The sequence below is a fragment of the Pseudophryne corroboree genome, chromosome 4 (assembly GCF_028390025.1).
Source record: "Pseudophryne corroboree isolate aPseCor3 chromosome 4, aPseCor3.hap2, whole genome shotgun sequence".
In the NCBI taxonomy this organism is placed as follows: domain Eukaryota; kingdom Metazoa; phylum Chordata; class Amphibia; order Anura; family Myobatrachidae; genus Pseudophryne; species Pseudophryne corroboree.
Genome location: NC_086447.1, coordinates 611,335,253 through 611,351,394, shown reverse-complemented (window position 1 = coordinate 611,351,394; position 16,142 = coordinate 611,335,253). Strand labels below are relative to the sequence as shown.

Sequence of the window (16,142 nt, the reverse complement as noted above, 5' to 3'; positions counted from 1 at the left end):
TTTCTAGACTGGGTCTGGTAGGAGGGGCATAGAGGAAGGAGCCAGCCCACACTATTAAACTCTTAAAGTGCCAGTTGCTACTAGTGGACCCGTCTATACCTCCATGGTACTAATGTGGACCCCAGCATCCTCTAGGACGTAAGAGAAATTAAAAATTAGGATTGTGAAAAAGATGGAATCCACTGGAAATTCGGAATGGACCACTCCCCCTTCATGAGTGGAGCTTATAGTGGACCTGTCTATACCCCATGGTACTAATGTGTACCCCAGCATCCTCTACGGACTAAGAGAAAAGTATTTACCGGTATTTAATTAAAATCCTATCCCCCCCCCCCCTAATGATTTGGATTTTAATCTGTATTGTGTGTGTGTGTGTGTGTGATGGGGGGAATATACTGACATGGTACAGCTGTGAGACTCATACTGCTTTTATATCGCTAAAGCAGGTCGCATGGGACTCCTTTCCGACTGGCGGCACCAACCCAGCATATTGCCAGGTTGGTGACATGCGCGGTGATGTGTCTGAAAGAAGAGCATGGAGATCAGATTGTCTCCAAGCGCCGTCCCAATAGTGTGAATGGGTACCGGGTCGTATCGACCCGGCAACCTGTTCACACTGTGCACCTGACCCGGTAATATCCCGGGAATATCCCTGCTTTATTCCTGTGTTGAAATACCGGGTCAGGTGACCCTGGAAATCGGAACCTACCCTTTTCACACCGCATCTAGACCCACATCAACTCGACAATATACCGGGTTATTTGTGTGGTGTGAAAGGGGTATCACAGAGTTCTGTGCGCACATGGCATGGGATGGTACAGAGCTTCTCTTTCCCTTTTTGCTGGGTTTTATTAATAACTAATATGGCCTCTATTAGCAAAATGGACAGAACCCAAAATAAAAATAAAAAAATACAAGTGTTCCATAAGAGATTGGACACAAAGCCTATGTATAGTGTATGGTACAATGATAATGTCACTGGCTGCCTGGCTATGTGCCAGGTTTGCTGGCCACTATAATGAACTGTACTGTAAATAATGCTGGGTACACACTGGCAGATATATCGCCCGTTCTACCTGGAGTCCGGATACCAATTTATTGGTGCATCGTTGTGTTTGTACGGCTAGTCATCCAACCACCGTACACATGCTGCGGCAGGAGGCGGTGATTGACGGCTGAACTGGCCGTACGCATGTAAATGACCGCCCAGTTTGTGATGTCAGTCATGAAAGATCAGGTAGTGTGTTTGCCAGTGGTTCTTAAACTTTTTTGAGTCATGACACCCTAGACTATCAGAATTTTTTTATGGCGCCCCTAGGCCAAAAGTTTCTTAATTTAATATTTATTTCTAAATTTCTTGATAAGTAAATTGTGCTTATATGTCATCCTTAGGCTCAGTTATGTGGTCAGGGACAAGATTTGCTTCTTTTCGTCCACATATTTTATGACTGCTAGACACCAGCACTGGTTTTGCCTATTACATTGACCATGAATAATTTGAATTGGTCCTGGACCACCAATCCAGGGCATCCCTGCAAGTGTTCCGAGGCACTTCATGGTACACAGTTTGAGAACCACTGGTGTATGCACAGCACACTGTCTGATCCGTCTATAGACCTATCTACAGATTAATTCATTTACAAGTGTGTACCCAGCATAATTCTGACCAGTGTGTACTTTGCCAAACATTAGCAGTGCAGTCCCTTATGGAAAATGCCAGTAATCTGCACAGTCTACGACATAGTGCAGCCGTACCCAACATCCTCCGCTATCGGGTTCATATATATGTAAATCGGGCTCTGATACTAGCCAGTGCCTCCCCAGCCCATATCTCCCACAGCACAGCGTCTATTCACTGGAGTCACAAAACGCTGGGCATGCCCCCTCAGTGACGAAAATGGGGCGTGGCTCGCGATCGTGGGTCCTCCCGTGAAGCCACACCCCATTTTCTAAGGCCACACCCTTTTTCGGGCTTTACGGCGCGTGTGTCCCTTTCTCTCAATATCAAAAGTTGGGAGGTATGCCAGCCATTAACCTCATTGCACGTCACTGCTATTTATAACTCTCTAAGGCTTAATAAATGGGGGCCCAAGTCAGGTAAAGGACTCCTGATGTCACCAGTGGGAGGAGCAAGGCCAGAACATGGTACAGGTTGAGTATCCCATATCCATATATTCCGAAATACGGAATATTCCGAAATACGGACTTTTTTGAGTGAGAGTGAAATAGTGAAACCTTTGTTTTTTGATGTCTCAATGTACACAAACTTTGTTTAATACACAAAGTTATTAAAAATATTGTATTAAATTACCTTCAGGCTGTGTGTATAAGGTGTATATGAAAAATAAATAAATTGTGTGAATGTAGACACACTTTGTTTAATGCACAAAGTTATAAAAAATATTGGCTAAAATGACCTTCAGGCTGTGTGTATAAGGTGTATATGTAACATAAATGCATTCTGTGCTTAGATTTAGGTCCCATCACCATGATATCTCACTATGGTATGCAATTATTCCAAAATACGGAAAAATCCCATATCCAAAGTACCTCTGGTCCTAAGCATTTTGGATAAGGGAGACTCAACCTGTACCTGAAATATTCCATCACAGGCTTGCTAGCCACAGGATTACTAAAGGGAGTAGTTGTTGGCATGGTTAGTGAAAGAACTATTCTGCCAGCCTAGCTCCTCTCTGTGACATCAGAGATCCTTTAACCCACTTGGGCCCAGATTTATCAAGCCTTGGAGTGATAAATAGCACAATGATAAAGTGCCAGCCAACCAGCTCCTGTCATTTTGCAAAAACAGCCTGTGACATTGAAGTTAGGAGCTGATTGGCTGGTACTTTATCACTGCTGTTTATAACTCCCTTAGCTTGATAAATGGGGTTCTTGGTTCTAGCATCTGCCATTAACAAGTGGACATTATCACACCGCTGGGATACAGTCGTTAGGTTGACACAGCTTAGGTCGACAGTCATTAGGTCGACATGGAAAAAGGTCGACATGAGTTTTTCACATTTTTTCTCAAATTTTTGGCTTTTTCCATACTTCACGATCCATGTGGACTACGATTGGAACGGTAACCCGTGCCGAGCAAAGCGAGGCACCTTGCCCGAAGTGCAAGGGGACACAGTGCACTAATTGGAGTTCCCCGTCACTTTCCGAAGAAAACGACACCGAAAACAGTCCAAAAACTAATTTCGACCTTTTCACCTGTCGACTTAATCCCCATGTCGACCTATTGCATGTTGACCTTCAGCATACTTGCCTACCTGACCCTCTCCATGAGGGAGAAAATGCTCTGTCCCTGGACTTTCATGGTAATGTATGATTGCCATCACCTGTGGTGAAACACCTTTCTTATCAATTACCCAGCTCACCACAGGTGATGGCAATCATACATTACCAGGAAAGTCCAGGAACAGAGCATTGTCTCCCTCATGGAGAGGGTCAGGTAGGCAAGTATGACCTTCAGTGGTCAACCTAAGTTGAGTCGACCCAACGACCCATATCCCACACCGATCTGGTGCACGTTCTCTTCTACTGCCTCAAGTTAGGATTTAATAGTTGCAATAGTAAAACCGTCTGTGTTTATTGGACTCGGAGCGACGAAAAAAACACAAATTGTACTTCGTGTATCAAGTGCCAGCACTAATCATGGCCGCCAATGTGCACTCTGGTCACTGCGCATGCCCTGTGTGATCGCGCTTTCCATAGGACAGAAGCATGTTTGTTACACACGTGTTCTCTCTGCCTGTTCCTCTGCAGGCTACGTGTATAATGGCCGCTAACGTAACTGTAGTAGAATTGGGGTTCCTGCAGGAGAGTGAATCGTGGCGGTTGCTCAGCCCGCAGTTCCCCAGTAAGGCAGGCGGCCGACCAGCCTGGTTGGGTGAGGCAGGTGTGCCGGGTCCTGAGGCGCTGCAGTGTGGTGTGTGCGGGAAGCCCCTCGCCTTTTTGCTACAGGTGTACGCGCCGTGCACCGGGAGCTTCCACAGGACTGTCTTCCTCTTCTGTTGCCGCGATCCCAAATGTCACCAGGTGGCAGAAAATCGCTGCTTCAAAGGTATCCTTGCATGATGGCCGGATCTGGCTGGCACCGTGGGCATCATCCTAGCACACGTGTATATTATATGCTTCGCAGAGGTGCTCGCTGACCTAGTTAAAGAAAGATTTGTGGTTAGAGCCAAATTCAGGAAATGCTTTGCTTATTAATCTTCATATTGACTATAAAATCATAATAATCATTATTAAAACTCATTAGAATGGTTGAAAAGCGCAAATACACTATTACACTGACCTGGACTAACATGGAATGTAAATTGGAACCATGGGCTCAACAATGAACTTTTTTTCCTTACCCCAAAATATCTGTAACTGTATCCATAGACCCCCATTATAAAATAACTTCACCCTGCTTCATTGGGTGGTTGTGTATCAATAATAGTACCCTCCCACCGCAAAAGCAAAATTATTATTCTCCCCTCCTGCGTAATTTAACATTATTTGATGCCTCCCCCACTAGTGATAGATCTCCCCCTGAGGGTAACCCTCCTCTCCCACACATGCAGCGCCCCCCCATGCTGGATGCAGCTGCAAAGAGCAGCCAAATTATGATCGGGTAGGAACTAAGTTACCCTCCCCAAATTGTAATCTCCGGCGCATGCGTTAGTCTAGACCAGGCATTCCCAACCACGGTCCTCAAGGCACACCAACAGTGCAGGTTTTAGTGATATCCAAGCTTCAGCACAGATGGTTAAATCAAAATAACTGAGCTACTAATTAAGTCACTTGTGCTGAAGCCTGGATATCACTAAAACCTGCACTGTTAGTGTGCCTTGAGGACCGTGGTTGGGAATGCCTGGTCTAGACTGTCAGTCGCATGGCATTCTGAGGCTTGATTCTGGCAGTGATGTAGGCGGTCAGAGACTGCTGTGTCACTGCAGTGAGTCCAGTGAGCTAGAGGAGATTTAACAAGTGCAGAACGGATCTCCTAATCTAAAAGCCGGGCATCGCATGTGTTGCGACCTTGCCAGCTAACGTACTCCTGGCTCCGGTCGCATCACATTTGACGCGCTGCCAAGCAGGTAGTTAAATGATGATCCCAATGTGCTACGTACATTTGACGCGCTGCCAGGCAGGTAGTTAAATGATGATCCCAATGTGCTACGTACAATTGTATATGTGCAAATGATAAATTATACTTCAATGCTGATTGGTTGCCGTGGGCAACTTCTCCACTGGCTCACTTCTCCACACTTTTCACTGCTTCATGAATAGACCCCTAGGTATCCAAGGAACAAATATATATTTTCCTGTAATAATTATGGGTAAAAATAGAGGTTTAAATCTATGATTACAAATGACATATACACACAAAAAGCATTTCACACATAAACGCTGTATTTTTTTTTTTAATGTTATTTAAATGTCATTAGTGTATTCCAACTAGCGATATGTTCATGGCACATATTAAGTTTATGGTCTGGCTTGTAATCGCCATGGCAGATAACCGTGCGCTAATGCAGTGGCGCGGACTGTTTTTCATTTCAATCTGCAAGGAGCTTGCAGGCTGCACTTAAAGTGAATTTCTGTTTGAGCCTGAGGGAGGTTTAACAGAAATCCGCAATAAGGGCCTAAAGGTGTGTACACACGGTAAGATATTTTCTTCCGATTCTGACTATATAGTCAGAATCGGAAGAAAATATAGTGCAGATCGCAAGGTGACAGTCACCTTGCGATCCCGATCCGATGCCGATGCGCGGCCCCGCGCGGTCGGCATCGGAAGAAAAAATAGGCTGTGCAGGCAAGTCAATCCTGACTATCTCTATAGAAGAGATAGTCAGGATTGAAATCGCACATAGCCAGCATCGCAAGCACAGTTATTATGTGCTTGCGATACTGGCTAAGTGCCGACCCGGCCCCCTGTCGCACGGTGAGAATCGGATAAGTCCGAATCTCACCGTGTGTATGCACCCTAATTCAGTATGGGTTGTAGTTGTGCAAAAAAATCGCACAACTACAACCCTATACATTGACATGTCCTCCCCAAAAGTCCTCCCCACCCGCTAACATGCAAGCGCTTTGCTAAGCAGAGAAGCGCTCGCATGATAAGGGTAGCTTCTGCCTGCGCAGCCTAGCTGTAAAGGCAGATAGCTATTCGCCATCTTTGTAGCTGCCGTCGCCCGCCCCACTAACTGTCCAGACACACCTGCGTTGTCCAGACTGTGCCCCCCCCAAACGGTGCATCGACACCCACAAAATGCAGCGTTGCCGTCCACACCGGCTCTTAGAAGATGATCGCTCATGTGCACACCAGTGCGGAAATTGGTAAATAGCGATTTCCGCACTTCTGCAGGGCTTACTGAATTAGCCCCTAAGTGCCCTTATTGCTGGTGCTGCAAATGCATTAACTCATAGCTCAGTGTACTTATCCCTGAACCTATGGCTTAACGTGAATTAGTTGCAGATTTACCACCCGTAGAAAAGGGGTAGTAATTGAATAGCTCTGGGGTTATAAATCCAAGGTTACAACTCTCTTTTCTCTGACGTCCTAGTGGATGCTGGAAACTCCGAAAGGACCATGGGGAATAGCGGCTCCGCAGGAGACTGGGCACAACTAAAGAAAGCTTTTAGGTCACCTGGTGTGCACTGGCTCCTCCCACTATGACCCTCCTCCAAGCCTCAGTTAGATTTTGTGCCCGGCCGAGGTTGGATGCACACTAGGGGCTCTCCTGAGCTTCTAAAAAGAAAGTATATAATTAGGTTTTTTATTTTACAGTGAGACCTGCTGGCAACAGGCTCACTGCAGCGAGGGACTAAGGGGAGAAGAAGCGAACCTACCTGCTTGCAGCTAGCTTGGGCTTCTTAGGCTACTGGACACCATTAGCTCCAGAGGGATCGACCGCATGGAACTGGCCTTGGTGTTCGGTCCCGGAGCCGCGCCGCCGTCCCCCTTACAGAGCCAGAAGCAAGAAGAGGTCCGGAAAATCGGCGGCAGAAGACATCAGTCTTCACCAAGGTAGCGCACAGCACTGCAGCTGTGCGCCATTGCTCCTCATACACACTTCACACTCCGGTCACTGAGGGTGCAGGGCGCTAGGGGGGGGCGCCCTGAGCAGCAATAAAAACACCTTGGCTGGCAAAAATACCATAATATATAGCCCCAGAGGCTATATATGTGATAATTACCCCTGCCAGAATCCATAAAAAAGCGTGAGAATAGTCCGCAAAAAAGGGGCGGAGCTATCTCCTTCAGCACACTGGCGCCATTTCTCCCTCACAGCTCCGCTGGAAGGAAGCTCCCTGGCTCTCCCCTGCAGTCTACAAGGGTAAAAAAGAGAGGGGGGGGGGCACTAAATTTAGGCGCAGTATATATAACAGCAGTTATAGGGGACATAATTCAGTTAGTCCCTGCATTATATAGCGCTCTGGTGTGTGCTGGCATACTCTCACTCTGTCTCCCCAAAGGGCTTTTGTGGGTCCTGTCCTCTTTTAGAGCATTCCCTGTGTGCGTGCGGTGTGTCGGTACGGCTGTGTCGACATGTTTGATGAGGATAATGATGTGGAGGCGGAGCAGCTGCCTATAGAAGGGATGTCACCCCCTGCGGGGCAGACACCTGAGTGGATGGACTTATGGAAGGAATTGCGTGCACGTCTCGACTCCTTACACAAAAAATTTGACGACATGCCAAATGCGGGACAGCCGGCTTCTCAGCTCGTGCCTGTCCAGGCGTCTCAAAGGCCATCGGGGGCTCTAAAACGCCCGCTACCTCAGATGGCAGACGCGGATGTCGACACGGATACTGACACCAGTGTCGACGACGATGAGTCTAGTCTAATGTCCACTAAGGCCATTCGTTGCATGATTGAAGCAATGAAAGAGGTGTTACAAATTTCTGATATAAACCCAGGTACCACTAAAAAGGGTATTATGTTTGGGGAGAAAAAACTACCCGTAGTTTTTCCCCCATCAGAAGAATTAAATGAAGTGTGTGAAGAAGCGTGGGCTTTCCCTGATAAAAGATTGGTAATCTCTAAGAAGTTACTAATGGCGTTCCCTTTCCCGCCAGAGGATAGGTCACGTTGGGAGACACCCCCTAGGGTGGATAAAGCGCTCACACGTTTGTCTAAAAAGGTGGCACTACCGTCTCCGGATACGGCCGCCCTCAAGGAACCTGCTGATAGAAAGCAGGAGGCGATCCTGAAGTCTGTATATACACACTCAGGCATTATACTTAGACCAGCTATTGCGTCAGCATGGATGTGCAGTGCTGCCGCTGCGTGGTCAGATTCCCTGTCAGAAAATATTGACACCCTAGACAGGGACACTATTCTGCTAACCATAGAGCATATAAAAGACTCAGTCTTATACATGAGAGATGCACAGAGGGAGATCTGCCGGCTGGCATCTAAAATAAGTGCATTGTCCATTTCTGCTAGGAGAGGCTTATGGACTCGCCAGTGGACAGGGGATGCAGATTCAAAAAGGCACATGGAAGTTTTGCCTTATAAGGGTGAGGAGTTATTTGGGGATGGTCTCTCGGACCTAGTTTCCACAGCAACTGCTGGGAAGTCAGCATTTTTACCCCATGTTCCCTCACAGCCTAAAAAGGCGCCGTTTTATCAGGTACAGTCCTTTCGGACTCAGAAAAACAGGCGTGGAAAAGGCGGGTCCTTTCTGTCCAGAGGCAGAGGTAGGGGAAAAAGGCTGCAACAAACAGCAGGTTCCCAGGAGCAAAAGTCCTCCCCCGCTTCTTCCAAGTCCGCCGCATGACGGTGGGGCTCCACAGGCGGAGCCAGGTCCGGTGGGGGGCCGCCTCAAAAATTTCAGCGATCAGTGGGCTCGCTCACAGGTGGATCCCTGGATCCTGCAAATAGTATCTCAAGGGTACAAACTGGAATTCGAGGCGTCTCCACCCCACCGGTTCCTAAAATCTGCCTTGCCGATTACTCTTTCAGACAGGGAGGCTGTGCTAGCGGCAGTTCACAAGCTGTATTCCCAGCAGGTGATAATCAAGGTGCCCCTACTTCAACAAGGACGGGGTTACTATTCCACACTGTTTGTGGTACCGAAACCGGACGGTTCGGTGAGACCCATTTTAAATTTGAAATCCTTGAACACATACATAAAAAAATTAAAGTTCAAGATGGAATCGCTCAGGGCGGTTATTGCAAGCCTGGACGAGGGGGATTACATGGTATCCCTGGACATCAAGGATGCTTACCTGCATGTCCCCATTTACTATCCTCACCAGGAGTACCTCAGATTTGTGGTACAGGATTGCCATTACCAATTCCAGACGCTGCCGTTTGGACTCTCCACGGCACCGAGGGTGTTTACCAAGGTAATGGCGGAAATGATGATACTCCTTCGAAGAAAGGGAGTTTTAATTATCCCGTACTTGGACGATCTCCTAATAAAGGCGAGGTCCAAGGAGCAGTTGTTGGTGGGAGTAGCACTATCTCAGGAGGTGCTACACCAGCACGGTTGGATTCTGAATATTCCAAAATCACAGCTGGTTCCGACGACACGTCTACTGTTCCTGGGTATGATTCTGGATACAGTCCAGAAAAAAGTGTTTCTCCCGGAGGAGAAAGCCAAGGAGCTGTCATCTCTAGTCAGAGACCTCCTGAAACCAAAACAGGTATCGGTGCATCACTGCACACGGGTCCTGGGAAAGATGGTGGCTTCTTACGAAGCAATTCCTTTCGGCAGGTTCCATGCCAGAATCTTTCAGTGGGACCTGTTGGACCAATGGTCCGGATCGCATCTTCAGATGCATCGCCTAATAACCCTGTCTCCAAGAACCAGGGTGTCTCTGCTGTGGTGGCTGCAGAGTGCTCATCTTCTAGAGGGCCGCAGATTCGGCATACAGGACTGGGTCCTGGTGACCACGGATGCCAGCCTTCGAGGCTGGGGGGCAGTCACACAGGGAAGGAACTTCCAAGGACTATGGTCGAGTCAGGAGACTTCCCTACACATAAATATTCTGGAACTAAGGGCCATTTACAATGCCCTAAGTCAGGCAAAATCCCTGCTTCTACACCAGCCGGTACTGATCCAGTCAGACAACATCACGGCAGTCGCCCATGTAAATTGACAGGGCGGCACAAGAAGCAGGATGGCAATGGCAGAAGCCACAAGGATTCTCCGATGGGCGGAAAATCACGTACTAGCACTGTCAGCAGTGTTCATTCCGGGAGTGGACAACTGGGAAGCAGACTTTCTCAGCAGGCACGACCTCCACCCGGGAGAGTGGGGACATCATCCAGAAGTCTTCACGCTGATTGTAAATCGATGGGAACGGCCACAGGTGGACATGATGGCGTCCCGCCTAAACAAAAAAACTAGAGAGATATTGCGCCAGGTCAAGGGACCCTCAGGCGATAGCTGTGGACGCTCTAGTGACACCGTGGGTGTACCAGTCAGTTTATGTGTTCCCTCCTCTGCCTCTCATACCAAGGGTGCTGAGAATAATAAGAAAACGAGGAGTAAGAACAATACTCGTGGTTCCGGATTGGCCAAGACGAGTGTGGTACCCGGAACTTCAAGAGATGATCTCAGAGGACCCATGGCCTCTGCCGCTCAGACAGGACCTGCTGCAGCAGGGGCCCTGTCTGTTCCAAGACTTACCGCGGCTGCGTTTGAGTAACTGCAAAGCATTATCACCGCATATGGCGGAAATATGTTGCTTGGTGTGAGGCCAAAAAGGCCCCAACAGAGGAATTTCAACTAGGTCGATTTCTGCATTTCCTACAAGTAGGAGTGACTATGGGCCTGAAATTGGGCTCCATTAAGGTACAGATCTCGGCTCTGTCGATTTTCTTCCAGAAAGAACTAGCTTCACTACCTGAAGTTCAGACGTTTGTGAAAGGAGTGCTGCATATTCAGCCCCCGTTTGTGCCTCCAGTGGCACCTTGGGATCTCAACGTGGTGTTGAGTTTCTTAAAATCACATTGGTTTGAGCCACTTAAAACCGTGGATCTAAAATATCTCACGTGGAAAGTGGTCATGTTATTGGCCTTGGCTTCAGCCAGGTGTGTGTCAGAATTGGCAGCTTTGTCATGTAAAATCCCTTATCTGATTTTCCATATGGATAGGGCGGAATTGAGGACTCGTCCTCAGTTTCTCCCTAAGGTGGTATCAGCTTTTCACTTGAACCAATCTATTGTGGTGCCTGCGGCTACTAGGGACTTGGAGGATTCCAAGTTACTGGACGTAGTCAGGGCCTTGAAAATTTATGTTTCCAGGACGGCTAGAGTCAGGAAAACTGACTCGCTATTTATCCTGTATGCACCCAACAAACTGGGTGCTCCTGCTTCTAAGCAGACTATTGCTCGCTGGATTTGTAGCACAATTCAGCTGGCGCATTCTGCGGCTGGACTGCCGCATCCTAAATCAGTAAAAGCCCATTCCACAAGGAAGGTGGGCTCATCTTGGGCGGCTGCCCGAGGGGTCTCGGCTTTACAACTTTGCCGAGCTGCTACTTGGTCAGGGGCAAACACGTTTGCAAAATTCTACAAATTTGATACCCTGGCTGAGGAGGACCTTGAGTTCTCTCATTCGGTGCTGCAGAGTCATCCGCACTCTCCCGCCCGTTTGGGAGCTTTGGTATAATCCCCATGGTCCTTTCGGAGTTCCCAGCATCCACTAGGACGTCAGAGAAAATAAGATTTTACTCACCGGTAAATCTATTTCTCGTAGTCCGTAGTGGATGCTGGGCGCCCATCCCAAGTGCGGATTGTCTGCAATACTTGTACATAGTTATTGTTAACTAAAGGGTTATTGTTGAGAGGCTCAGTTGTTTTCATACTGTTAAACTGGGTATAGTATCACGAGTTATACGGTGTGATTGGTGTGGCTGGTAGGAGTCTTACCCGGGATTCAAAATCCTTCCTTATTATGTCAGCTCGTCCGGGCACAGTGTCCTAACTGAGGCTTGGAGGAGGGTCATAGTGGGAGGAGCCAGTGCACACCAGGTGACCTAAAAGCTTTCTTTAGTTGTGCCCAGTCTCCTGCGGAGCCGCTATTCCCCATGGTCCTTTCGGAGTTCCCAGCATCCACTACGGACTACGAGAAATAGATTTACCGGTGAGTAAAATCTTATTTTCTCTAACGTCCTAGTGGATGCTGGGACTCCGTAAGGACCATGGGGAATAGACGGGCTCCGCAGGATACATGGGCACTTTAAGAAAGAATTTAGATTCTGGTGTGCCCTGGCTCCTCCCTCTATGTCCCTCCTCCAGACCTCAGTTAGTTGGAATCTGTGCCCGGACGAGCTGGGTGCTGTTCAGTGAGCTCTCCTGAGCTTGCTGTAAGAACGTATTTCTCTGACGTCCTAGTGGATGCTGGGAACTCCGTAAGGACCATGGGGAATAGCGGCTCCGCAGGAGTCTGGGCACAACTAAAGGAAAGCTTTTAGACTACCTGGTGTGCACTGGCTCCTCCCACTATGACCCTTCTCCAAGCCTCAGTTAGATTTTTGTGCCCGGCCAAGCTGGATGCACACTAGGGGCTCTCCTGAGCTCTTAGAAAGAAAGTATAATTTAGGTTTTTTATTTTACAGTGAGACCTGCTGGCAACAGGCTCACTGCAACGAGGGACTAAGGGGAGAAGAAGCGAACCTACCTGCTTGCAGCTAGCTTGGGCTTCTTAGGCTACTGGACACCATTAGCTCCAGAGGGATCGACCGCATGGAACTGGCCTTGGTGTTCGGTCCCGGAGCCGCGCCGCCGTCCCCCTTACAGAGCCAGAAGCAAGAAGAAGTCCGGAAAATCGGCGGCATGAAGACTTCTGTCTTCACCAAGGTAGCGCACAGCACTGCAGCTGTGCGCCATTGCTCCTCATACACACTTCACACTCCGGTCACTGAGGGTGCAGGGCGCTGGGGGGGGCGCCCTGAGCAGCAATAAAAACACCTTGGCTGGCAAAACAATTACAATATATAGTCCCAGAGGCTATATATGTGATAATTACCCCTGCCAGAATCCTTAAAAAAGCGGGAGAAAAGTCAGCGAAAAAGGGGCGGAGCTATCTCCCTCAACACACTGGCGCCATTTCTCCCTCACAGTTCCGCTGGAAGGAAGCTCCCTGGCTCTCCCCTGCAGTCTACACTACAGAAAAGGGTAAAAAAGAGAGGGGGGGCACTAAATTTAGGCGCAGTAAATATTATAGCAGTTATAGGGGACATAATTCAGTTAGTCCCTGCATTATATAGCGCTCTGGTGTGTGCTGGCATACTCTCTCTCTGTCTCCCCAAAGGGCTTCTGTGGGGTCCTGTCCTCTGTTAGAGCATTCCCGGTGTGTGTGCGGTGTGTCGGTACGGCTGTGTCGACATGTTTGATGAGGAAAATTATGTGGAGGCGGAGCAGATGCCTATAGAAGTGATGTCACGCCCTGCGGGGCAGACACCTGAGTGGATGGTTTTATGGAAGGAATTACGTGCAAGTGTCGACTCCTTACACAAAAAATTTGACGACATGCCAAATGCGGGACAGCCGGCTTCTCAGCTCGTGCCTGCCCAGGTGTCTCAAAGGCCATCAGGGGCTCTAAAACGCCCGCTACCTCAGATGGCAGACGCAGATGTCGACACGGATACTGATACCAGTGTCGTCGACGATGAGTCAAATCTAATGTCCACTAGGGCCATTCGTTGCATGATTGAGGCAATGAAGGAGGTATTACACATTTCGGATATAAACCCAAGTACCACAAAAAAGAGTATTATGTTTGGGGAGAAAAAACTACCCGTAGTTTTTCCCCCATCTGAAGAATTAAATGAAGTGTGTGAAGAAGCGTGGGCTTTCCCCGATAAAAGATTGGTAATCCCTAAAAAATTACTAATGGCGTTCCCTTTCCCGCCAGAGGATAGGGCACGTTGGGAAACACCTCCTAGGGTGGATAAAGCGCTCACATGTTTGTCTAAAAAGGTGGCACTTCCGTCTCCAGATATGGCCGCCCTAAAGGAGCCTGCGGATAGAAAGCAGGAGGCGATCCTGAAGTCTGTATATACACACTCAGGCATTATACTTAGACCAGCTATTGCGTCAGCATGGATGTGCAGTGCTGCCGCTGCATGGTCAGATTCCCTGTCAGAAAATATTGACACCCTAGACAGGGACACTATTCTCCTAACCATAGAGCATATAAAAGACTCAGTCTTATACATGAGAGATGCACAGAGGGAGATCTGCCGGCTGGCATCTAAAATAAGTGCATTGTCCATTTCTGCTAGGAGAGGCTTATGGACTCGCCAGTGGACAGGGGATGCAGATTCAAAAAGGCACATGGAAGTTTTGCCTTATAAGGGTGAGGAGTTATTTGGGGATGGTCTCTCGGACCTAGTTTCCACAGCAACTGCTGGGAAGTCAGCATTTCTCTATCGTCCTAGTGGATGCTGGGGTTCCTGAAAGGACCATGGGGAATAGCGGCTCCGCAGGAGACAGGGCACAAAAAGTAAAGCTTTTCCAGATCAGGTGGTGTGCACTGGCTCCTCCCCCTATGACCCTCCTCCAGACTCTAGTTAGATTTTTGTGCCCGGCCGAGAAGGGTGCAATCTAGGTGGCTCTCCTAAAGAGCTGCTTAGAGAAAGTTTAGCTTAGGTTTTTTATTTTACAGTGAGTCCTGCTGGCAACAGGATCACTGCAACGAGGGACTGAGGGGAGAAGAAGTGAACTCACCTGCGTGCAGGATGGATTGGCTTCTTGGCTACTGGACATTAGCTCCAGAGGGACGATCACAGGTACAGCCTGGATGGTCACCGGAGCCGCGCCGCCGGCCCCTTGCAGATGCTGAAGTTAGAAGAGGTCCAGAATCGGCGGCTGAAGACTCTGACAGTCTTCTAAAGGTAGCGCACAGCACTGCAGCTGTGCGCCATTTTCCTCTCAGCACACTTCACACGCTGTCACTGAGGGTGCAGGGCGCTGGGGGGGGGCGCCCTGGGAGGCAAATGTAAACCTATATACTGGCTAAAAATACCTCACATATAGCCCCCAGAGGCTATATGGAGATATTTAACCCCTGCCAAACTTCACTAAAGAGCGGGAGACGAGCCCGCCGTAAAAGGGGCGGGGCCTATCTCCTCAGCACACAGCGCCATTTTTTCTCTCACAGAAAGGCTGGAGAGAAGGCTCCCAGGCTCTCCCCTGCACTGCACTACAGAAACAGGGTTTAAACAGAGAGGGGGGGCACAAATTGGCGATATAAATATATATATAAAGATGCTATTAGGGAGAAACACTTATATAAGGTTGTCCCTATGTAATTATAGCGTTTTTTTGGTGTGTGCTGGCAAACTCTCCCTCTGTCTCTCCAAAGGGCTAGTGGGGTCCTGTCCTCTGTCAGAGCATTCCAGGTGTGTGTGCTGTGTGTCGGTACGTGTGTGTCGACATGTATGAGGACGATGCTGGAGGAGGCGGAGAAATTGCCTGTAATGGTGATGTCACTCTCTAGGGAGTCGACACCGGAATGGATGGCTTATTTAGGGAATTACGTGAGAATGTCAACACGCTGCAAGGTCGGTTGACGACATGAGACGGCCGACAAACAATTAGTAACGGTCCAGGCGTCTCAGAAACACCGTCAGGGTTTTTTTTATAAAAAAACGCCCATTTACCTCAGTCGGTCGACACAGACACAGACACGGACACTGAATCCAGTGTCGACGGTGAATAAACAAACGTATTCCTCATTAGGGCCACACGTTAAGGGCAATGAAGGAGCTGTTACATATTTCTGATACTACAAGTACCACAAAAAAGGGTATTATGTGGAAGTGAAAAAACTACCTGTAGTTTTTCCTGAATCAGATAAAATAAAATGAAGTGTGTGATGATGCGTGGGTTTACCCCGATAGCAAATATTGGCGTTATACCTTTTCCCGCCAGAAGTTAGGGCGCGTTGGGAAACACCCATTAGGGTGGATAAGGCGCTCACACGCTTATCAAGTGGCGTTACCGTCTCCAAATACGGCCGCCCTCAAGGAGCCAGCTGATAGGCAGCTGGAAAAATATCCAAAAAAGTATATACACACAGACGGTGGTTATACTGCGACCAGCGATCGCCATCAGCCTGGAGATGCAGTGCTGGGTTGGCTTGGTCGAATTCCCTGACTAAAAATATTTTATTGATATAGAGC

The 16,142-nt window shown here is 48.4% G+C and overlaps 1 protein-coding gene across 2 annotated transcripts in view; it reads left to right on the top strand.

Moving 5' to 3' along the window:
- Positions 1-3,728: 3,728 nt before the first annotated feature.
- PDCD2 (programmed cell death 2) overlaps positions 3,729-16,142 on the top strand; it is a 351,150-nt gene continuing 338,736 nt past the window's right edge. Inside the window, exon 1 of one of the 2 annotated variants that reach the window (XM_063917636.1) lies at positions 3,729-4,069. In XM_063917636.1, coding sequence (XP_063773706.1) covers positions 3,730-4,069 — 340 coding nt within the window. In that variant the 5' untranslated portion in view covers position 3,729. The remainder of the gene's footprint in view (positions 4,070-16,142) is intronic. The other variant, XM_063917635.1, reaches the window with a different exon arrangement.